Source organism: Ctenocephalides felis, unplaced genomic scaffold, assembly GCF_003426905.1.
Source record: "Ctenocephalides felis isolate EL2017-DRISC unplaced genomic scaffold, ASM342690v1 CF-g0.4_SCAFFOLD_01886, whole genome shotgun sequence".
Classification (NCBI taxonomy): Eukaryota; Metazoa; Arthropoda; class Insecta; order Siphonaptera; family Pulicidae; genus Ctenocephalides; species Ctenocephalides felis.
In genome coordinates, this window is record NW_020538040.1 from 181093812 (window position 1) to 181117779 (window position 23968).

The 23968-nt window shown below is 30.1% G+C and overlaps 1 protein-coding gene across 1 annotated transcript in view; it reads left to right on the forward strand.

Annotated features, from left to right (window-relative positions):
- The window catches only part of LOC113378280, a 30095-nt gene extending 14161 nt beyond the window's left edge, over positions 1-15934 (forward strand). Inside the window, exons 3-6 of the mRNA XM_026618806.1 lie at positions 6633-6797; positions 10615-10715; positions 14004-14166; positions 15640-15934. Coding sequence (XP_026474591.1) covers positions 6633-6797; positions 10615-10715; positions 14004-14166; positions 15640-15929 — 719 coding nt within the window. The 3' untranslated portion in view covers positions 15930-15934. The remainder of the gene's footprint in view (positions 1-6632; positions 6798-10614; positions 10716-14003; positions 14167-15639) is intronic.
- Positions 15935-23968: the final 8034 nt, after the last annotated feature.

The following is a 23968-nucleotide window of genomic DNA, read 5'->3' on the forward strand; positions in this document are numbered from 1 at the left end:
TAATAAGCTTGCTCAAATTTTTGGTCCGGTTCCTGGGAAAGCGTCATAGCGTCATAGGAGATTTATTGTCCATTTCTTTAGGAACTATTCAAAATAAGAAAAAACTTTTTTATTATATATTCACACACTTATTTAATTATTTCAAACCTTTCTCTAAATATTCGAAGTTTGTATCTTGTTCAGAAGTGAATATCGAGCCAGCGAAATTTTATCTGTCTTATGGTCAAGGATTTTATGGTCTCTTGTCTAGTTATTTGACAAATAAACTCTTTTATTGTTCTATGACAATTGTATTTGAAAAAAAAATATGTGGAATATAAATACCTAATGAAGAAAATGCAGACAAGTATATTTTAGTTTAAAATGAAAATTTTATATGCACAGAGTGTATAAAGTCTATAATGGTCAAAACGTTTACCGGTACTTTTCATATCAGTGATTGAAGTATACAACGCAATGCGTCTTTGCGTTTGAATTTAGATGCTGCAAAAACAAAATAATGATGATCTAGTAATTTTAGTAATCAATTTAAATATAATAACCCAGGAAATAGTTTCAGCGCTCTTCGATAACTGCACCTTCTGGTTTATCAAGAACAATTTATCTAAGTATTTCATTGAATATGCATTCTTCCTTATGCGCGTTACGCTCGTCAATACGCCAATCGCAAGTATTGTTTTCTATTCAATCTTATCATAAACATAATAAAGTTTTATGATGAAAAATATTCAATCTTTGTGTGACCAATTGAAATGCTTATATGGTCGTTTTGAGCAAATCCGAGCTCGTGCGATAAACCTACATAAATCTGCAACCGTGCGGTATCGTAGGATACCTATTTGCTGACATTTGTAGGTAATGAGATTTTAACCATGGATATTATATATATATATATATATATATATATATATATAAAGTCCACTCCCCTTATAACGCGGCCAGGGCGCACCGAACAATATGGAAGTCTTGTGTATCGCGTTATATGGGAACCGTGCTCTAAGAAATTCAGTTTATATTCAATAGTTCATAGTCAATTGAACATGTATTATTTATGGAATTCAAGGAAAATCAAGTCTATATAAAGTGTGATAAAAAAATAAAACAAAAGTTCAACTATGAAAAACTGTTGTCCAACAAAAAGTTTTTCAAGCTCATTTTTTTTAGCAAGACTGACGTTCTGTGAATGAGCTCTTAAACTACTAAAACCAATGGCGTACATAGCTTTGATATAAACTTGCATTTTTATATGAACATTTTGCAAATGACAAATTTACAACCTCTTACAATAATATCTAATTACTAAAGTCATTCGTAAGTTGCGCAGAAGGAACTCTTGGGATGTTGAACGAAAACCGCGCTATAGGAGTACCGTGTTATAGGAGGGTTGTCGAAATTCAACTCCTTGTAGTATAGAAACCGCGTTCCACGTTGTAGTAGGATTGACTTTACTTAATTTGAAATATTGAAAATAAGATTCAGGATGATTTTTTTTTTTTTTGAGAATATTGTTTTCTCTATAAAATTAAATAGTTTTAACCAATGAAGTATCTTCCTCCCATTCCATAGATAATGTATTACCTCGCGGCGAGAATTGTTCCTTAGTGTTTTATGTGCATCTACATAATTACTGGATGTGCTCTTGTGTGTTGTTTCATTTTCTGTTTTTTGTATTTACTTATTGTTAGTAGAATATCTGTATTATACCGTTAAGATACGGCGCTAAACAAATTTCGTTAGCACTTTACACCAGGAGAACTATATGTGTACTGTTATGTAACGAAAATGCTATTAGAAATTGGAAAAAATGTTCCACTAACGTGAGAAAATTATGAATATGGAAGTACTCGATACAGCAGCGCATTCTTTGCAACTTTAATTAATTTTTATAGTCAAACTACTTTTCATAGGCCTTTAATGTTTTATGGGGTTCGGTTTGACCATCAACTCTATCATCATGCGAAGTTTCATCAAAATCCCAGAAGAGTGAACCTGAGGGTTCCCTTGTAAGTATCATGCAATGGATCCGGGATCGGTACCTAACTCGGGTTTATGGGACTGAAATATCTTTTTTTTTAGCAGTGCTTTAATACATACTTCATTACCATTAGATTAAATCTGTAATAAAAAAATGTAATCAAATAGAGAATGGTCAACCACTGGGTTGCATTATAAAAGTACTAAGTTAAAGATTTACATCACATCAGTTTATAGAAGATATATAGTTCTGATTGCTGTTCAATCAAACAAATAACCATGTGTAAAAAATACTCTACTCGTAAGGATTAAGCAGAAAATATTATACTCTGCTTTGCTAATATCCAAAAATACGATTTCAATGATAAATCGTTTCAGTAGTCTGTTTATATTCTTCAATAGGGTTTGCAATGTTGTACAGTTATTTACTACTAGTGTATTAAACACTCAAAATGTTTTACATATTCAGTCTAATATACTTTGTCTAAAATGAAAAATTTACAATACTAGTCATTCGACAGTTCTGTATAAAGAAAAAAATGTTGACCTTAGAAGATTTGCAGAATCTGTATTCATCTTCCTATTTTCGAGTACTGCAATCAAACAAAGTTCTTCTTTCATATTTCAGTCTCAAAGGAAATAAATATATTGGATTTTGCTACTACTAACTTTAATAATAATCTTTTCTTGGAATCACTGCATTAAATTGAAAATCATAATTGTTGTAGTATTAGAGAAATTCTAATATTACAATGTATCAAATAGAGAACCAACCGTTAGATTGTCTTCGAAGAAGCGAGGGTATTTTAGTCTAGGGGCATGACTTACTGAAAAAAAAATTCGATAATTTTTTAATATTCTCGTTTTTTAATTAATAAAAATCGGAGTAAGTAGTAAATGAGATATAATCGTAAAATTAGTTTATACTGGAGAGAATTATCAGTGTTTCAGGTATATCGGTCCAGTAAAAATTGAGAAATTGTGGGTACCGTATCGATAAAGACATTTTCGAGAAAAACGCTTTCAAAAGAGGAGGATTATCGTAATCAAACAGCTATATTTCCGAAAAAAATTGAATTTTTAAAATCATCTTGTACACATCTATAAAAACTTTGTAACAGAGATAAGATTTAAATTTAAATCTATTCATATATTTATTTACGCTATTTTTTCCTTTCCTTTTGTATAAAAAAAACCAAACAAATGTATTTTGTATTTGAAATAGAAGTAACTAGATGTCGTCTAAAGACAGTTGTAAATTATATGGTGAAATAAAAAAAAATATTGTGAAAACCAAAACAATTATATCATGACAAATAGCACATATGAAACAAGCAACTATCTGACTATATTCAGTAAAAATCCCAACTAATTTATCATTCTAGAAATGGGTTGTTTTTGCTGTTATTCAAAAATTTATAACCTGGTTCTTTTAACCCCTAGGGTGACCTACATTGAGACGGCCAGAAGGCAAACATGTCCAATGTTTTATTTCAATTTTAAAGGGTTTTTACAAAATAATAGCTGCATTATTTAAACAATGCAAAATATAAATTTCAAGGGTGCATTTTTTACAGAGATAATACTGTAATTAACTCTGATCTAGTATTTCATCAACAAGGTATTCATCAGCAGAGTTGAAATAACTATTTATTTAATTTTGCTATTGTAAAGTTGCTTATTTTAACTTAATTTACTTTTTGATTTGTTATTTTCATTATTTACACTTTCGCCAGGGTGAAGGTTTGGATGGTCTCATTTTCCCATCCAGATGTAAGCTTTCATAAAGGTTATATGAAAAAACTTTTGAATCTAACTTAAGATTAACTACATATTTTACAAAACAATTAAATAACATATACTAAAAATTATATCAAGGTCTGGAAAACTAAGCAGCAGTGCTCACAACCAAAAAACTAACAACGCAAGAAAATACTTTTGTTATGGATTTTTAAACTTTGTCATTTATTTCCCAATAGAAAAGTCATAAAGATCAAGGTGGTGGCTGGTTATACATTTTTTGCCCTCTACTTTCAAATATTGCTGGTAAAAAGTTCCTAAAATCGAAGTTAGAAAATCGATCACGTAATTAATAGAGGCTCCCTAAGGGTCAAGGTGTTAACTGATTATTCATCTTTTTTCCTCTACTTACGAATATTGTTATTAAAAAATTCTCAACTTTAATGGATATCGGTGGTGGTCCTTTTTCTTCGCGGAAAATGTGATAAATATTTCAACGGCATAAGGGGCATCTCCTCTTGCGTAATATTTAATGCAAAAGCCGCGGAATGAGCGTCAAATTCAATTATAAAGTGACAACAACGTTCGCGTAACCGCGCATATTCCCGCCGGGGCCGTTGCGTAACAAATCCGAACTACGATACAACGAGCGTTAAATTCGTTCCGCCGGATGTATCTGGATCTACTGGAGCCTACGAGAAGATTATTGTGGTTTCTCGTTCAGAATGGAGATGTTACACGATATCATGTGTTTCGAATCACTTCAAATGATATCATATCTTAGGGGGATTTGATGAAATTTCTTTATTTGCAAACAACCATTGTGTGATTACAATTAAGAGAAAAACTTTGTTCTTGTGGGGGCATCTATTAATCACGTGAGCGTTAAAGAAGAAGGGGGTGTTTGACAAAAAATACGAAGTATCATGTAGATGAGGAGGTGCTCTAGTAAGGTATCACGTGTATTTATTTTTTACCACAATTTAAAATAAATCCATTTTTTTTAAATAAAAAATTGCACGATATTTTCTAGGTATATTAAAAATGCACCTGATGTTGTGTAGGCGAGGAGGGGGTAATTTCAAATATTACCGGAGGGGAAGGAGGCGTTCAAAAATCCTTAGAAATCCTTACGTGATTAATAGACGCCCCCTACGTGTTCTATAAGTTGTTGTGATGTAGTTTTTCATAATCGAACATTATTAGAAGGCAATACAATGGTTTTCAATTTTCTTCGATATGACATTATTATTAAATATTTATAATAGCGATGTGATATTAAAATATCAAGGCTATTTTCACTGTGCCATATTTAAATCGATAATATAATATAATTATATATTAGCTCTGCTTGATATCAGGTTGTTAGAGGAACAACTTGAATCTGGAAATTTTGGGCTAATTACCGAACAAAGACACGAACATGACCAATAAACTAGTGGTATATGGCATCGTGCCTTAAGGCAAATTGTTGGAGCTTCCCGTGTCTAAAATCAAAATTTAAAAAAAAAATTCAAAATGTTTTTTAAAACTTTGAAAAAAATAGATTTTTGAAAATTTTGAAATTTTTGAAAAAAATTGACTTTTTTTGTAAAATTTGATTTTTGTTTATATTTTGAAATATATAGAACTTTTTTTCAAAGCAATCGCGCTGCGTTAGCTGCGTAGAGAAGAAATATTGAAGCGCGCAAGCGCCGCGTCGTAGTCTTACGGATAAACATTGGTACGGAACCCATAGAAACGTAAACAAAATTTGTTTTCATCATTAAAATCTCTATAAAATATCTGATAATTTGAACCAGGCATAATTAGCATACATATGCTAATGTTCATTTTCACCTAATGGCGTTTTTCATTGGATCTCTGAAACCGCTAGAATTGCCTTCACAAAAATTTTATCGGTTTTTCATTTTGTTAATACAAATAAAATGTTTTTATAAAAGTTATGAGAAGCTTTAAAATGAAGCACACGAATGATTCACGCTAAAAATTGTTGAATTTGAAAATGAAAATGAAAGTTGCCTTCACATGATTTCAAATTTATACAACACAACCTGATATCAATTAGTAGTGATATCAATATTCACTTTGATATAGAGATCAAAATTTATTTCCTAGTGAAAACTGCCCTGGGCATCATCAGGCCCAAAAATATAAAGTATCACTAAAATTGATGTTTAGTCAAAATTACTAATTTAAATATTTAAAAGTATAATCACAACTAGAGTGGACAACCTAAATTTGGTTGCATTTTAAAAGTTACTTATAAAAAATAATTAATAAAACATATGAAATATGTAACTATAAAACAAGTAATTGATTGCACTTCACAAGAAAATAAAAAACAAAACGTTTAAAATAGAATGTTGTACAATAGAGAACAATTTTACATTATTTGTGTGAATTTCTCAATTTTTCATACATCACAACAGCTCATAGACAGACAGACCACTGAGAATAGTTCTGATTGCTGTTCGAATATTATTATTAACTGATTACTGTCAAGGGGGCGTCCATTAATCACGTGAGCAATTTCTTAAGCTTTTATCCCCCCTCTCTCTTTTTTGGTGATACTTGGTGATATAATAAACCACCCCCTACCTCACCAAACATCACGTGTATTTTTAGTACCTAGAAAAATATAGTAAAATTTGTGAATTTTATTTAAAAAGTTTTGGGTTTTTTTAAATTGAGGTAAAAAAATGAATACACGTGATATCTTGTTAGACCCTCCCCTCCCCACGTGATATTCCGTAATTTTTTGCCAACCCCCTACCCCCTTTCCCCCTTAAAGCTCACGTGATTAATGGACGTCCCTCAAGGGTTACCAAAACTATCGCTACAAATGCCATCGTTGTTCATAAATATATGTTTTGTCCTCACCCCCCACAATAATCTTCCTTTTTTTTCTTTTCCAGTGGCAGTTTGGATTGCAGGCTTGGTTGCCGCGACGAGTGTTGTTCTTCTAGGTGTATTCAGCATCCTGAGTGTTCTGCAGATAGCCCAGATAACGTCCAAGGACAAGATCGTATGTCAGTATTACGTGCTGGTCGTCCTCAAATTAGCCATAGTCCTGCTTTCGAGTAAGTATTCATTCACAGTCAGTATTCACAGTCAGTATCAGGTCACGTAAATCGATATGTCGTCTTATCAAAAGTCACTATAGATGCTACGTCGGCATCACATCATTATGGCATACTAGGAAATGAGGTTTTTTGTCATTCAACTTGGTCGTTATCTGGTGTATACGGATACTATACATGGAAGTTAGTTAATCAAAGACAGTTATTGTGTCAAGATAGAAATATAGGGCTCGCCCGTAGGTAAGCCTGAATCAGAGGTCCAGGGTTCGATACCCACTTTGAGCAGCCTGTTGTAAGGCAGCAGTGACAACGATTTTTACTTGGAAATATAAATAACAATATGTTTCCAAGTGAAAATAGCCCTTGCCCGGCATTGCTGCACCAATAAAAAAAGTCAGTCCTATTAGATTAATTCTAATAACAAAAATCATCAAATGTGGATGGATTGTGTTACCATCTAAACCATTGTTACCATTGGGTTACCATCTATAAAAATACGAAGTAAGGAGAAGTTTCAGCCCAACAGCTCATAGGACGTTAGGTTCTGATTGCTGTTAAAAAAAAAATAAAAAAAAAGATAGAAATATTTTCAAATTTTTGGTTCAAATTATCACAAATCTCACAAAACAACAAATATCAATCTTTAAACTATGCATTAATATAACGGAATCGATCTTCATAATGTATGCAATGTTGCAAAATCTTCTATATGATTGGTTTTTCCTTTTGAGTGACGCATTATGTCAACCGCAAATAATTTAATTTTGGTTTCATATTGGTTTTATGTTTGTAAAAGTCACCTGGATACTAATGGGTAAACTCTATTTTGGTCTTGACATTACATACGGTCATTCATAATTGGATTTAAGTCATCAATTCTCCTGATAAAAAATTGAAATAACTTAGTCATTATTTTATAAGTAAATAATTCAAATTATATAATTATCAGTAAACTATTGTGAATATTATATCTAATGGAAAAACAACTATTGAATTGTAAATTCCACAAATTTATTAAATGTCCTTTACTGGACAGTTGTAAATAAAAGAGAGAATAAAAAATTTTTTTTATTTTAAAAATAGATTGTAATTGCATTTTGAGAAATAAAAAATCAATTGGTTTTATTAACATACTATTGAATAATTAATTGTAATAAATTGATAAAAATTTATTACAATATGTTTTCTTAAAATATATATTTTTCCCTGTGTAAAAATATAGAGATGGATAAAAATACAGATACTGGCAATTACGTAACGCAAAATCATATTCATTCACACTTATTTTTATTATCATTTTTATGTAAATTTTGTGCGAATTGAAAATTGCATATACTTTGCTAATATTAGTCACACACAAGTAGTCTCTAAGCAATTCTGGGTACTATTGACTCTTAACAATAGCTTCTATCGAAATAGGTTAAGTAAGCCATCAAGATGTGTTATTTAACATAACATTAATTCATTATAGTACATATATATATATATATATATATATATATATATATAGAATTTTATGATATGAGTGGAACGAATATTAATTGTTTAATATGAACAAAACAGCACTCAGATTTGTTTAACACGACTTTATTTTATGATTACAGACGTTTCGAGACCATGGTGTGTCTCATCTTCAGTGTAATTTCAAAAACAGTCACTTATATACTACACATTCTTTAATACTTTATTTAAATTTCATTTAATTTTTGATATACAAAAAAACACCAACTATTTTGATATATTTTGTATATCAAAAATTAAATGAAATTTAAATAAATTATTAAAGAATGTGTAGTATATAAGTAACTGTTTTTGAAATTACACTGAAGATGAGACACACCATGGTCTCGAAACGTCTGTAATCATAAAATAAAGTTGTGTTAAACAAATCTGAGTGCTGTTTTGTTCATATTAAACAATTAATATATATATATATATATATATATATATATATATATACGTTGAGTTCTAATAATCATGCGTTACATCAATAAAAGTTGTATGAGTTGTTAAATAAATATAACAACATATAACAACATTTTGTTCAAGAAGCAAATATATAAGTTCAAGAACAGAACTATTTTTACAACACTTACTACTTAAAAAAATAAGGTAATAAATAAACGAAATAACAGCAATTTACAGCTTTTATCGTGACTGTAAAATATTCCTTGATCATATGTATAATTATGGTTAAAAACTGAATGAAATATTGACTTTTTCATGTTGATTCCTTTCCCAAAACTAATATTTTCCCAAAAACGGTTCATCAGTTTTTGTACTTATACAATTTTTTTACATATATTTAGAGTTTTTTTTACTTTGATGTTCCAATTATTATTTACTTGGATTTATGCACAGTGAAATGATTTAGTATTGTTTATTCAAGTATTTGTCTTAGTATTTTTAATTCAAATATTTCCCAAAAACGTTCCTTCAGTTTTTGTACTAAAACAAATTTTTCACATATCTTATATATAAAATTCTTCTGTAATGATGTATGTAACTATTCTCCTCCTAAACGATTATTCAGATTTTGACAAATCTTTCTGAAGCTTGTTAAGGGAATTTTTTAGAATGTATGAGATTATAAAAATATAGTAATATTGTAGAAATAAATAGAAAAAATTGCAAAAACGGCATGTCATTGAAAATATTTGAAAACTGTCATCTGCCAAAAATTCAAATTTACTTAAGAGCCTAGATGATATTAGAATATGTATAATAACTTCATGATTATGAATAAGACAAAAGAAATGTCTACATTATTATTGCCAAAAAGCGGCTGAGATGTGCCAGAAATTAAAATATTATAAGTTGCAGATTGAATAATTCACATAATATATGAAATTCAGTAATAATCAGGGCCGGTTATACCTTGAATGCGACGCATGCGAAAAATACAAGCGCACGCCTTAGGGGGCGCCAACACAAGATTCAGATATGAAATTTTCAATATAGTTATTTTTTTTTCAATATAATTTAAGAAATATATAATTTCATTACATCTTTTACTAATCTTTGCACAATACTTTTAAAAGGGGACAATACTTTTAAACAAATGGGAAACTAAAGATGAATACATGCAATTCGGTCCCTACGATATCATTTTATTATTTTAAGGTAAACGGTAAATATTAGTATAGGATATTAAAAAATTGTAGACGTGGGTACAGGACAACGTCTGTCGGGTCATATATATATAGAGTTTATCTTACTTTGATGTTCATATAATAATTATTTGGATTTTACCATAATGTAATGTTTTAGTGTTATTTTTTCAAGTTTATTTCTGCAGCTAGCAAATAATAAGATTAAAGTAAAATATTACACTAAAGATTGTAATATTTTCAAGAATATATTTTAGTTTTTTGTACTGAAAAACGATCTCGACGAAGATTGAAACGTATGGATGTAGCATAATAAATTTGGTATTATGCCTGAATCAACTTCTCTATAAATGTTAAATAATAAATATTACGGGTATCGTAATTACGATTAATTTGATCTTATTATCAGCTACTTATAAAAAAATACTTGAATAAATAATACTCAAATATTACACTATGCTTAAATCCAAGTAATTGATAATTGGAACATCAAAGTACGAGAAACTCTATATATGTGAAACATTTACGTATATGTACGTATATGTATTACGTACGTATATGTACAAAAATTGCAAATTGCTGTCATTTCGTTTATTTATTACCTTATTTTTATTACACGAATTCGAATATATGATTTATCCATTAGTCTAATAATTGAGTCTTTCACTAAAATGTAGTAATTATATTGCAAATTCCAATTGTTTCAGATTTATTGACAATTGTGGCTGCGTGTCTATTCGCTCTACAAACAGATGATCGTGACAATAATGGATTTGAAGTTACGAGAGGCGAGTCATTCTACATTCAAGTAAGTTGGTTAAAAATCATTGTTTGAACGATTTTGATAAATAAAATTATATGCATGACGCTGAAATTTAAAATGTCGTCTATACAAAATACTCATTAGGAAACTAGGGTTAATGATACACCATAGCATTATTTAATCTGAAATAATAATATATATATGGGTGTGATTTACACATGTTTTTTATTTCATTTCGTTAGCTGTCATTGTCCGGAAAAAATGCCGGACTTCCATCCCCTATGTTTCCGTTTAGACGAAGTTGTGACCTATTTTCTACCCCTGACGATCATGACATGGCATACTATACAACGATAAACTTACTATCCATGCTGCTAACTACTTTTTTCATTTGAGGGGTATGTGGTTTAATCGAAGAGAAAATAACAAACTGAAGTTATTAATATTGCATTACCTTAGAACAACTATATAATTTTTGTATTAAATATTTATGTAACTAGATTGCCTGGATAGTTTTGTTCATTTATTGGAAGAACTTAAATCTTGTCACAAGTCCTAGTAATTATTAATTATTAATAATAATTAGAGTTCTGTTACATTTGTAGTATTTTATAAAATAAGTTTTTTTGTTTTTCTTCTAATTACGCCCATATTTTTGTCAGCTGTTCTGAGGATGGAACGTACATAGTTCCAAAACGTCGATAATAAATTATGTATAAAAACCAGTTTCTTATTTTATATTTATTTGAATTTCGTTGCACAACACAATATACACAAATCGATAGATCCAATACATATTTTTCTGATCCAATATATTTATCTGATTGTTTTTTCGACATTGAAGCATTTGTTATTGTATAATGGTCAATCCGGCGATTTAATTAAAAAAAAAAAAATATTGTAAATTATTTATTGGAGTGTTTCGGCACTATATATGTCATCAATCAGTGGGAGAAAATCTTGAAATAATAAAAAAATAGAGGTACATTATTACAATTGTCACAAAATTGTAGAATTTTTTTTTTAAATAAAAAACATTCACTTGAAAAATATAGATGAAAACTCCTAAATTTCGACAATGCTACATCAACTTGAAGAAATCAATCATATTAGTGAAATTCTAATAATGCGAATATATCAAACAGATAGGCCAACCGTTGGGTTGCTTCCTAAAAAAGCTGCATAGTTAAAAATATTATAACATCGCAAAGTTCTGACATAAAAGAATACAAAACCAGACCCACATTTAGATAAATAAAGTAACTTATAAAAATTGAACTTGTTTGCCAAAAACCTCAAAGTGAAAAACAAATTATAAAGTTAAATGTTAAGGGATGAATTAGATTCATCAAATGTAAAATTATTTCAGCAAAATACATTATTATTGTACATAGACATACATTTATAAATGTATCTATAAATTGAGCTAAAAATTTATTGAATGAGTAACGCACAAAATTTTACAATGCAATTTAGTCAAGATCACTAGTCAAATTAGGTCAGTTACCATTGAACAAAATATGTTTAATTAGCCTGTTCGAGTAGTTGGGTGTTCCATGATCAATTTTATTCGTGGATCTATTCATTTTCGTCATCTAATTTATCAAAGTGGCTGTGAATGCAAAACACAACAACGTGTCCTATAAAAACAACATTGCATATTCGTTCCGGCTTAATTGTGCCAATTATTCAATTACTGACTATTAATTCGATCACAATGTGTGGGTCATTAGGCCAATAAGGTGCAATATTACTCTACGATGATTGACCTGTAACACCGTGGATGTTCTAGTAACCTGTAGTTAATAGGTTGAAGAACTGTATACGATTTTAATTGAATGGTAAGAAATTTGAATCAGCCAAAAATTCTATGGGAGCAGACAATGAAATACTTGCGGCAAAAAAAAGAAGTATATTTTATAATCAAACATTAAATTGTAAATAAATAATATTATTAATCTATCTCAGTGAGACACGTAATCTGGTGTAAAAGATTGAAGTAAATATTTACGCATATATTAGGTTGAAAACTAAGTAAGTGTGGATTTTTGCTAGAAATTCAAAGACATTTTTTTCCTGATTTTTTGTCATCTTTCAAGCAGCATTTTTATCCCACTTTTATAAAACTTCTGTTTATTATTAGCAAAATACTGAATCAGGTACAGTTTGACACCATCATAATCATTAAATTTTTACCATTCAAGGAGTTTTGTGAAGATCTAAATAAAAAGTAATTAAGTGGTCAGGACTATATGGTGGATGTGGATAAAGATATGTGATGCCGCTTTTTTCATCAGAATTAATCGTTTGGTTATGATAGTTTAAAGTGGACAATACCCTTGTAATCAACTTTAACTGCACGACCAGAGGGTTTTTTATCTTTGAGTAAAAAATCGCCAGAACAAAATTTGTCAAACCAATTTTGACCAAGGCTTCGCCACCATAAGAATACCTTCTTGTGAGCTTAAGATGCCCTTGTACTTTTGCAAAAATTGAATGCTGAAATATGACAAAAATTTGAGATTTGATTTGATTTTCCATCATTCAACGAACGCCAAACGAAAACTACGCAATTGATAAAAAATACTTTTTTATAGATTGACAGTTTATATATTACAGTGCCTACTGTTTACTTTTGGACTACGTCAACAAACCTAAAAATTCAATGAAACCATCTAAAAGTGAAAACCGTACTTACTTAGTTGCCAACCTGATAGCTCATAATAATTGATCCTCAAATCTATTTAATAAAAATACAACTGTAGATTACATAGGATCATATTTCGAAATGTATGGAAATAATAATGTTTTCATAAATATTTTCCATTTTTATTTGATTTGATCATATTTAAAATACTTATCTTCAGCTAATAATTTATTAAAAAATATGTACTACTAGTCTTAATTCGGTCCTTTATTATGCTAAAACAAAGAGTTGTTCATGCGTGGTAAACGCTTGTATAGGTCAAACGCTCCATCAAAACGGAACGGTCTCACATACACCCATTTTTACAGCACAAAAAATAAATCGTATTGTATATATATCGTACATTTCATACACGCAAAGGCACTAATTATTATATTTTTTTTAATTAATTAGTATAAATCAAAATATTATATGGAGCGTGTTATGTGCTTGACGAAATAATAGCGTATTCTCGAACGGGTTTCGCAGATCATAAATTGTTGTTAGATAACTGAATACCTAATGTAAAACATATTTACATAATAAGTAAAAAAAATATTTATTTTTTTAATTATTGGTATCAATTATCTCTATCTGTATCTTGATTCACATATGATTTATTTAATGTACTTTTTTTCCTTTTTCAGATTGTGCTGATAGTGTTAACTTTCGTGCTTTTAATCCTGGCGATTTACGACGTCTTATTTTCACGCCGGAAAGGTGGTGATCCAACATCAGGACCTGATCTATCAGGCGATAATTCTACCACGTTTAACAATCCTGGTTTTCGTGATCAGAGACATCGACCGGGTAAACAAAAATTTATTAGAATTTCATATTTTGGTAGATAAAATATGAGTAAACTTTCAGATAAAATAGTAGTAAAGGAATATATTTTTTGCTGAGTATATAATTTTTTTGCTGATATGGCCCTCGAGGATAAAAGAAGTTAATAATTTGCAATCTAGGGAAATTAGTTTTCTACCTTCCTCATCTCAATTTTGATTATGATTTTCATAATTTAAATGAATAGAGAATTTTTTAACTTTTCTAATAAAGAAGATGATTTTGTGCTTCTGTTATGCACTAATGATTACTTACATGATTATAAGAGAATTGAAAAAATGAATATAAACGTAATTAATGTTTTTACTCATTATATACTATCTTAATAATCTGAACTAAAAAAAAATTCTAGAAGAACTTTATTTTTCATTTATTGCATTTTATAATAATTTTATGTACTCATGTACTTATAATGGTTGACTCATTTTTTTTATATAATTTTTAGTGAATGAACAATTGATTTTTAGTGATTTTTTTAGAAAATAAATAGTTTTTAAGTTCTTGCAAAAAGAGACATGTCTTATCCGCAGATTTATATACCGATAATCAAATAAATGTTTTTTTAAAAGAAAAAATAGAGGTTTCTTCAAATTAAGGGGCACACCTAGTGTGAAATTTTCAAAAAATCGAATTTTCCGTATTTCGATAGGTTATACCTTTAAAATACCTTTAAATAACATAATAAAATTTTAAATCGATATCTTAAATAGTTTTTTAGTCACAGCCACTTAAAGAGTATATATATAGTATATAGTATAACGATCATTTTATCTTTAAACGCATTTTTCTCGAAACAGCATTTTTCGAATTTGCTGGAGTGATTACTCGGAGACAAATGATTCGATCGCTATCAAATTTTTTTGCATCTTCTTTATATAGTTCTTCATACGATGACCCTCCAGTTTTTTGATCTGATCAAAAATCGAATTTTGGCAGGCCAAAAACGATCAAAATTTTGGAAAAAATTTAACTTTTTCTGCATGCCGCCATTTTGTCAATTTTTGATTTTTTAGTTTGCCCGAGAGTCATCGTACAGACAATATGTTTTAGTTTAACGAGATTTTTTTTATGTTTTATCAACGGAGAAAGCTACAATCACTCCAGCAGTGGAGGACCTTTTTTTTGGTGCCGCCGGAGATTGCGTTTCATTTCAAAAATGTTTAATATTTTATTTCAAAAATTTTACTGTGTATTCTCAAACCATGTATAAATATACCCTCAAAATTTTAAATAGATGGATTCACTAGCTTTTTTTTAATCGCCATAAATGACCTTTTTTTAGGTTATCACACTAGGTGTGCCCCTTAAATAGTTAAACTTTGAAAAATATAAAAAAAACTAAAACTATTTTTTTAAATTCTAGACCAAAATACCCCTTTAAATTTCCATGTTTCAAATATCTAATAAGTCTTTTACCATTATCGTTTATTCGAGCAGGCGTTTCTATGACTGACGCCAGTGGCAAGCCGTACCACCCGCGTGACAACAACGGAAGTCTGGTGTCGATGAACACGACAACGACGGCGGCCTCTTCCAACGGTTCGATGCTCGAGTCTTCCATAACGCGATCCCCATTGAGATCATCGCTCAAGAAACCCAGGGCCAGCAATAACAATGGCCTGGGCATTCCAAATCCTGGCTTCTCGGGCTCTGGTCAGTCGCCCGTCATGGGAAGGAACGGCAGCGTCAAGAAGGTTCGCATACAAACGCACAGCACCGAGGTTTAGGGGGAATGGATAATTGGAATAAAGTGAGAAAGTTTGGTTTTGTGGACTTGGTTTTAGTTATCAGATGCGTTAAACTTATATTTTGGCAGTTTCGCGCGTTAATCGACATGTTGGTCAAATGTTTCTGACGCTTAGGAGTTCTGCATGAGCCACCATTTATACTTGTTGACCTATGATGAGCCATATGAGACATTAGGGTGGTCCTTAACCTTTTCGAATTTTATTCCTCCCAGGGGCTTGAATGCTTCCAATTTTTTTGTGTGTGATGAATCTCTTACAAACTACGTTTGTTTTATTATAGATGGCAACCCAAACAGTTGTCTCATCTCTATATGCTGAATTTTATTATTACAATTATTGTAATAGTGATGACTTCTTAATTGGTGCAGCAATGCCGTATTAGGGCTATTTTCACTTGGAAACATATTGCTATCTATATTTTCAAGTGAAAATCATTGTCACTGCTGCCTGACAACAGGCTGCTCGAAGTGGGTATCGAACCCGGGACCTCTGATCCAGGTCCAGTCGTTCTAGCCACTTACCTACGAGCGAGCCCGAATGCTTCCAAATTGATAAAAAAAACTCTCTAAAAGTTTTAGCTCGTAAGATTAGAGACTATCTAAAAGACAATATTAAGAGCTAAAACATTTAGAGGATTTTTTTTTTATTAATTTGGAAGAATTTGAGCCTTTGGGAGCAAGGAAATTCAAAAATGTCCATATTAAGGATCACTCTACTGAGACATATATGCCTGACACACACGACTACAATTAGAGTGACCATATTTTTTTAAGTCAAAACCGGGACGGCAGTTTTTAGTTATGCTAATCCGGGACGAAGGGGGGGAGGCTATAGAATAACAAATGCATATTTAAGCATACAATAAAAAAACAGTTTTTTATATGAATTTTTTTTAGTCAGAATTGCCGATTTTTAGTAAGAACTTCATTATACATTATATGTAATATTTTTTTTTTTGCTTTTGTGCATTGTATGGAATTCTATTAAAATTTCTTCATAAAAAATTTGGAAAAATTAAAACTTGTTCGTTTGTTTTCATAATTTTTGGAAATTTACCTATTAATTTTCAAAAATTCGGGACAAAAGATCTAAATGCGAAACAAATACTCATTTTAGAAAAATCCGGGATACAAGGTGGAACCCGGGACTGTCCCGCCCAAACCGGGACATATGGTCACTAGTCCAGTCATTTAAGCTTAAATTCGGTAAGAATCTCGGAATTCGAGATACCCAGCTGTAAGTCTGTAAATACTAGTATATTAACACCCTAAAGTTGTCTCAAAACCTATAGATGGTGTCAATACCATATGTAGGTTTTGAGACAACTTTGGGGTGTCAATATACAAATATTTACAGACTTACACCTGGGTATCTCGAACTCCGAGATGAACTTACTATAATGACTGGACTGCACCTTAATACAATACATCGAGAAAAAAGTTTCAATATAGAGCTATGTCAGTCATATGTGTATGACACAAAAGAACTGTGTTTTTCCATAAACTTTGGCAAAAGAAAATTCATTGATGCATTACGTTTCCTCGATACATTTTTAACCAAATTATCTAATAAAGTTATCATGGTCCATGTGATTTTCCTGTCCCGCCATTCCTGGAAGTATGGTCACCTTAATAATAAAAATCATGAAAAAAATAATTCATTCTTTATTAGTTACTCTATTTTCTGAACAAAGATTGCCAAAGTATAAGTTTGAAGTTTGAAGTATAGATATTTAAATTTTACATACTATTAAGCAAGTAAATTTTACTCCTGTATATATAAGAATGTGCATCTATGTATCGTCTGACTACTTAATCTTTCATAGATTACTTGAAATTACCGTACATCATTGATTAACAGTAATTCAAAAAATGCAAAAGCGGTTTCAACGTATTATTGTTTGGACGAAACCTGCGGTATTGGTTTAGGAACATTAATAAAGTTTAATTATTATAGTAATATAGCAATTCTAATTAAATAAACTACTTAATCTATAATGTTTTTGTAACATATTATAATAATCAGTGCCTAATATCTACTAGATATTGGGCTTAGTTTTAGCTCCACTGTAACAATCCACCAATAGCACGGTAGGACACCAACAAGAAATCCTTTACTAAGGTTGCTATAGCCTCATATAAAGTGATTTGGAAGTTTTTTAATTTTTTTGGTATTTTAATTTGTCTTGCCGTGCCAATATTCTATAAGTAATGTCATTTGTTTTGTAGCAATAAATAATAATTGTATTACTGTTCCCTCTGTAAAAGTGCACATTATAATCTGGTACTTGCTGGTCTAAAAAAAATTAAAATTTTCAGATTTATGGGCCGATTCTGCCGCACAACAGACCTATGTTATGGCAAGGCTATGTTACGCTCCAACTTTTATACATTATGCTACTGAATCACACTGAATACTGTCAAAATGTCATGTATTTGCTGTGCATTCAGACGTTTTACACATAAACTGCAACGTGACTAGTATGTTATGAAGCTGAGTCAGGAAGACCCTGTTACATATGATCGCTTTTTTGACATTTGTGCTGTTTCCAGGTTAAGTTATGTATCTGATAACCTGAGAAAAACGCCTGACTGCACAGCAACCACATGATTGTCAATATTCATTATAGAAAGTTCTTCATAACATAGCCTTGCCATAACATTGGTCTGTTATGCGGCAGAATCAGTTCATTAGATGCTGAATCTGCCTATGCCAAAATTATGAACCACATACAGTTTTATCAAAATATTTTAAATCGCTTTTCTCAAATCAAACTCCTTTGCTTTTTTATACTTGCATTTGAACATTTCAGCAATATACAAGTATGTAGAATATTACCAATCAACGAAGTATTCTATATTTGATCTATATTTAGGATAACATTAAAGTTGCCCATGTCTACCTCTTTGATTGTGTTAAATATAGTTATCATTTGGCGTATGAAATTGTAATTGATCGAAAGGGTATATAATTTTTTTGTGTTGGTTTAAAATGCTTGAACACTTTGTGTTTTGAAACGAATGCGGTGATATGTTTGAATTTTATACTTTTTTAAATGGTATGTCATTATATTGAATCCTGAAGATGTTGATATGTGTATGGACTAAATATAAGTTTTAAGAATCGACCGTTATAGTTCAGTGAAATATTTAAGCTTCAATACATAATCCATAAAATCTTCACAGATTTGACCTCCGATTGTTCGAACTCATATATATATACAGGGTGTCCCAGAATTCAACGGTAAGCCAAAAGGCGGTGACAATTGGTTGAAATCAATGAACCACGAGAAACATCAGAAAAAAATTATGCCATTTAATTTGAAAATTATGGACATTTAGGTAAAATCTAGAAATTAGGTCAAACTGCTTAAAATGCTAATGATGAGAGAGATGGATAATGGACATTTTGCTAAGAGTGAGCGAGACATATAGTGACGAAACAGTAAAATTGGTTGGCAAAAGAATTACTTCATTTTTTTTACTCGTTTTTTTATGAAACTTATGGGTATTGCACTATTTTACAATCCTGATTAAATGATCGAACTTTTAATAAAATTGCCAAGGCACTTTAGTACATTTTATTAAAGAAGAGCGTTTCAAATTCGACAAATTTTGGAAAATTTAAACCCATAGTTTAACAAATAGTCTTAAACCTTTTGACTCAGATGCCGTCGTTTCGGCGGCAAAATACATATAAATTCCGGAATTCGCGAGTAGAAAGGGTTGATATTAAAAAACTTGGAGCAATTGTCATTATTTGTGACTGAGGTCTTAGAAATGCCACTCATGATTATGGTTCCACAGTTTAAATTTACAAAAATAATAAAAATTAACCATAATAACCAAAAAATAGTCACAACTTGACCAAAGCTCTAGGTCACTTGTACTTAAAGGCTCATAACGTTTAACTGCTTGGAATATTTTTTGTCTATTTTTTACAATCCTGTCACTCCATTTCTTGGCGTTGAGTTGTGGGTCACCCTATATATTACCTCCTGTAAATACTATTTCCTATGCATTTTGAATTTCTACTTTGTGTGTAAAAGGCAGTATGATGGTAACATTTAGTTATAACTATGAAAACTTTGGGACCGATTCTGCCGCATAACAGACAAATGTTATGGCAAGGCCATGTTACGCTCTAACTTCCATACATTATGCTACTGAATCATACTGAATACTTTCAAAATGTCATGTATTTGCTGTGCATTCAGGCGCTTCGCACATAAACTGCAACGTCACTCGTATGTTATGAACCTGAGTCAAAAAGACCCTGTTATCTAACATCGTTTTTTTACATTTTTGCGGTTTATAGGTTATGTTTTCTATCTGACAACCTGAGATAATCACCTGACTGCACAGAAACCGTATGGCTTTTGTCAATATTTAGAACGAATTTGTATGGAAAGTTCTTCATAACATAGCCTTGCCATAACATTGGTCTGTTATGCGGCAGAATTGATCCCTTTATCTATAATACATTTACTGAAATTATTGTCTGTAGAGGTATGATGTTTAATATATATTTTCTGTAATGTTTTAATATATTAAATGATTAAGGATTTAATAATGGCGCAGTCAATTTGCGTGTGAAGAGTACCTTTAACTTTCTCGTTATTTAATGAATTGCTGTTAATACTGTTAAGATAAATAAGTAAAATGATGAGTATTTATTAGAAATTTTGACTAATTATCAATGTAAAAATTAAATATTTATTATATGTATACCCAACTATCTATACATCCTTTTATCCTATATATAAAGTATGATGTTTAAGTAATAAGAAGTCCATCACATTATAATAATGTATATTTGTGGTAGATTTATAGGTCCAAATATCATTTATTACTATTTTGATCAAGAAATAATTCAAGAACTCGCTTGTTTGTGATCTATATTTTTGCACTATTATATCGTATTATTTTAATATTATATCATATTATTTTAGTCGATTCTAAGTTTAATATAAATATTAATGGAGATATAAGAATATAATTTATAAAAAAGTATTTGACACAATCTTATACTATAAATTTCTAAGAATGAATCAAATTCAAAAATGAAGAGTGATATTGTTCGTTATTTGAAAGTATTTTAGTAGGTGTGAATTGATTAGATAATTTGTTTAATTATTTCATAATTTTGTACTAACATTTTGATATACTCGTACAATATGTGAATAGGATGGTTGTTCCTATTTTATCATATTCCGAATATTTCAAAAAATTTATGATATCTATAAGTATATAAAAATATATTTTATTTAATGTTAACCTATTCATATATTTATTAAATTTACATGAAATGCTCTAGTATTATGTTTTATACATTGTGAATATATTACATAGTTTTACGTACCATACACTAAGTGTATTGTAGTTATTAACAATATATCATAACAATTTATTTGTTAAAATGTAAATGTTTCGACATCATTTGTGGATGTTTATAAACACGGGTGTTATAACAAAAATTAATTTATTAGCCTAAAAAAGTTAACTCACTGAGTAATTTTTTTTAAATTTCTTATATCACGTTTAAAATAGAAATTTGGTTCTGCATTTAAGTCCAAATGTATTTAAAGTCTCGTGTTATTATTGATATTTCTATTTTGCAATACGTGAATATTTTGTGAAATATTTTAGGTTTGAATGTTGTGCCTTTTCTTAAGGCTCGAAATAAGTTGTTTCTCCGTCCATTAGATAATGTCAAATAATAGGGCAAAATAAAAGATTAATTTTATTTGTTGTAATGCAATCAGAACTACTTGTTTTACAATGAAGACTATTTCACGTAAAGCAACTCATCGGTTGACCATTTTCGTTTGTTGGACGATTATATTACCTATATCTAACAGTTATAAACGTATGTTGCAGCAATGCCCCCAGAAATCTATTTTCACTTACGATCATATTTGAGGCCTCAAAATTTGATATTCGAAAATTCTTATTTTGCCCTTATTGCTTAATTTTTTGACATATTTCTGTGAATAATTTGGTATGAATGAGCTAAATGTTTTATAACTATTTACCTTAAGATTTGTCTAGACTTTATTTACTATTTAAAGCTGATTTATCTCAACCAAATTTGTTTAGGGTAATAAAATTTTGTATATTTGCTCCAAATGTGTAAAAATGGATTATTTGATAACTCCAGCATATTTATAAATATATTTTTTATAATTGCTTTTATAGCAATTACTGCAAATTTGATGCTTTTACATTAATCCAGGTATCTCATATTTATGTAGTACTAGAATATATACTCCGGGAAATATTACAATATTACTATATATTATAATTTATTGTTATTCATTGTACTATATTTAATATATGATTTTAAATATAATCACATCATATGTGAATGATAGAGTGGAAACTTTGATTTGCTGGTATAGACTTCATTTAATTGTATGCACAATTTACTATATAATGTTTATTATCAATATAAATTATATTAATAAAATTGTTCAAATAAAATTTTACTCTTTTGTTCAAGTCTCAGCTTCAAAATAATAGGATCGAGTTATTTTCACTTTATATCATATGTGAGATCTATGATATCTGGCCTAGGCGGGTTTCGAAATTTAACCAGTGATTGCGAGGCCAAGATAATACTACGGAGCCACGGAGCCTTTTTTTAATTCATTTTGCATATCATTGTGTTTCATCTTGGTATTTAAATAAATTCGAATTAAATGCTATAGAATATTATGTGGGCTGTGTATGGAATGTTTTAATCAGCAAATGCAATAATTTATCGCATATATTTAAATTGCACAATAGCAAGTTGCGAAATTACTCATATTTTGTATAAACACAACTGGTGTGCATACTACATTGTGCTTCATGCTTTTATTATTAAAAAAAATTAGCTAGGTGTAAGTGGATTTTTTTAGGCAAGTTGCATAATTGAGATTTAGATATTATATTTAGGTAAAATTTTCAACTGCTCATCGTCAAAATAGAAATTTGGCTATCACTAGAAATAATCAATGTCATTTCCAATTGATATCTTAAAGAAAAAAAACGCTTGTATGTCCTAAAAGTGCAGTTTACTATTCCAATCTTTAATGATTTTTTATAATCTAACCACGTTCCGTAGGCCCATAATATTTTTGGATGTTCGTTTAGTCCAGGAACTCCATCGCTTTGATAAGTTTCATTGAAAAAGCAAAAAAGATAAAAATTTAACATCTGTGAACCAATTCTGTCGCATAACAGACCAATGTTATGGCAAGGCTATGTTATGAAGAATTGTTCATAGAAAATCGTTCTAAATTTGACAACAGCAATGTGGCTGATGTGCAATCAGGCGTTTTTCTCAGGTTGTCGAAATCGAAAACCTAACCTAGAAACCGCACAAATGTCAAAAAAACGATGTTAGATAACAGGGTCTTTCTGACCCAGCTTTATAACATTCGAGTAACGTTGCAGTTTATGTATAAAACGCCTGAATGCACAGCAAATACATGACATTTTGACAGTATTTAGTATGATTCAGTAGCACAATATATGCAAGTTGGAGTGTAGCATGGCCTTGCTATAACATTGGTCTGTTGTGCGGCAGAATCGGCCCATCAATTACGAAGAAACGCTACGATCATTGCCAAGAACTAATCAGCACGATTTTCAAATGATAAATTTTTAATTCTAAAGAAACGGCTCAACTAATCGTGTCGCAAAACTAACTAACGCGAATCCTTGTCGAGTATTATCGAATGGTTTTAAAAATTTTGAAATCGGGTCAACTGTTTTCAAAAACAGGTCGATAAAAAGTGAAATTTTGGCTCAAATACGTGAATATACACATACACATAGTTTTTTCCAATTTTAGTCTTAAACTCTTCATCAGAATGACTTGAACCGTCGAGAAAACATAATGGATTTTCTGGTGATGACATCTCCTTGGGGAAAATAAAAATATTCTCATAAGTTAATTAGCTATAATCTCGTCTTTTGTTTTTTATATTGTAATGCCTTTTATGTTTTTTTATTTTGTTTTTGATATTGTAA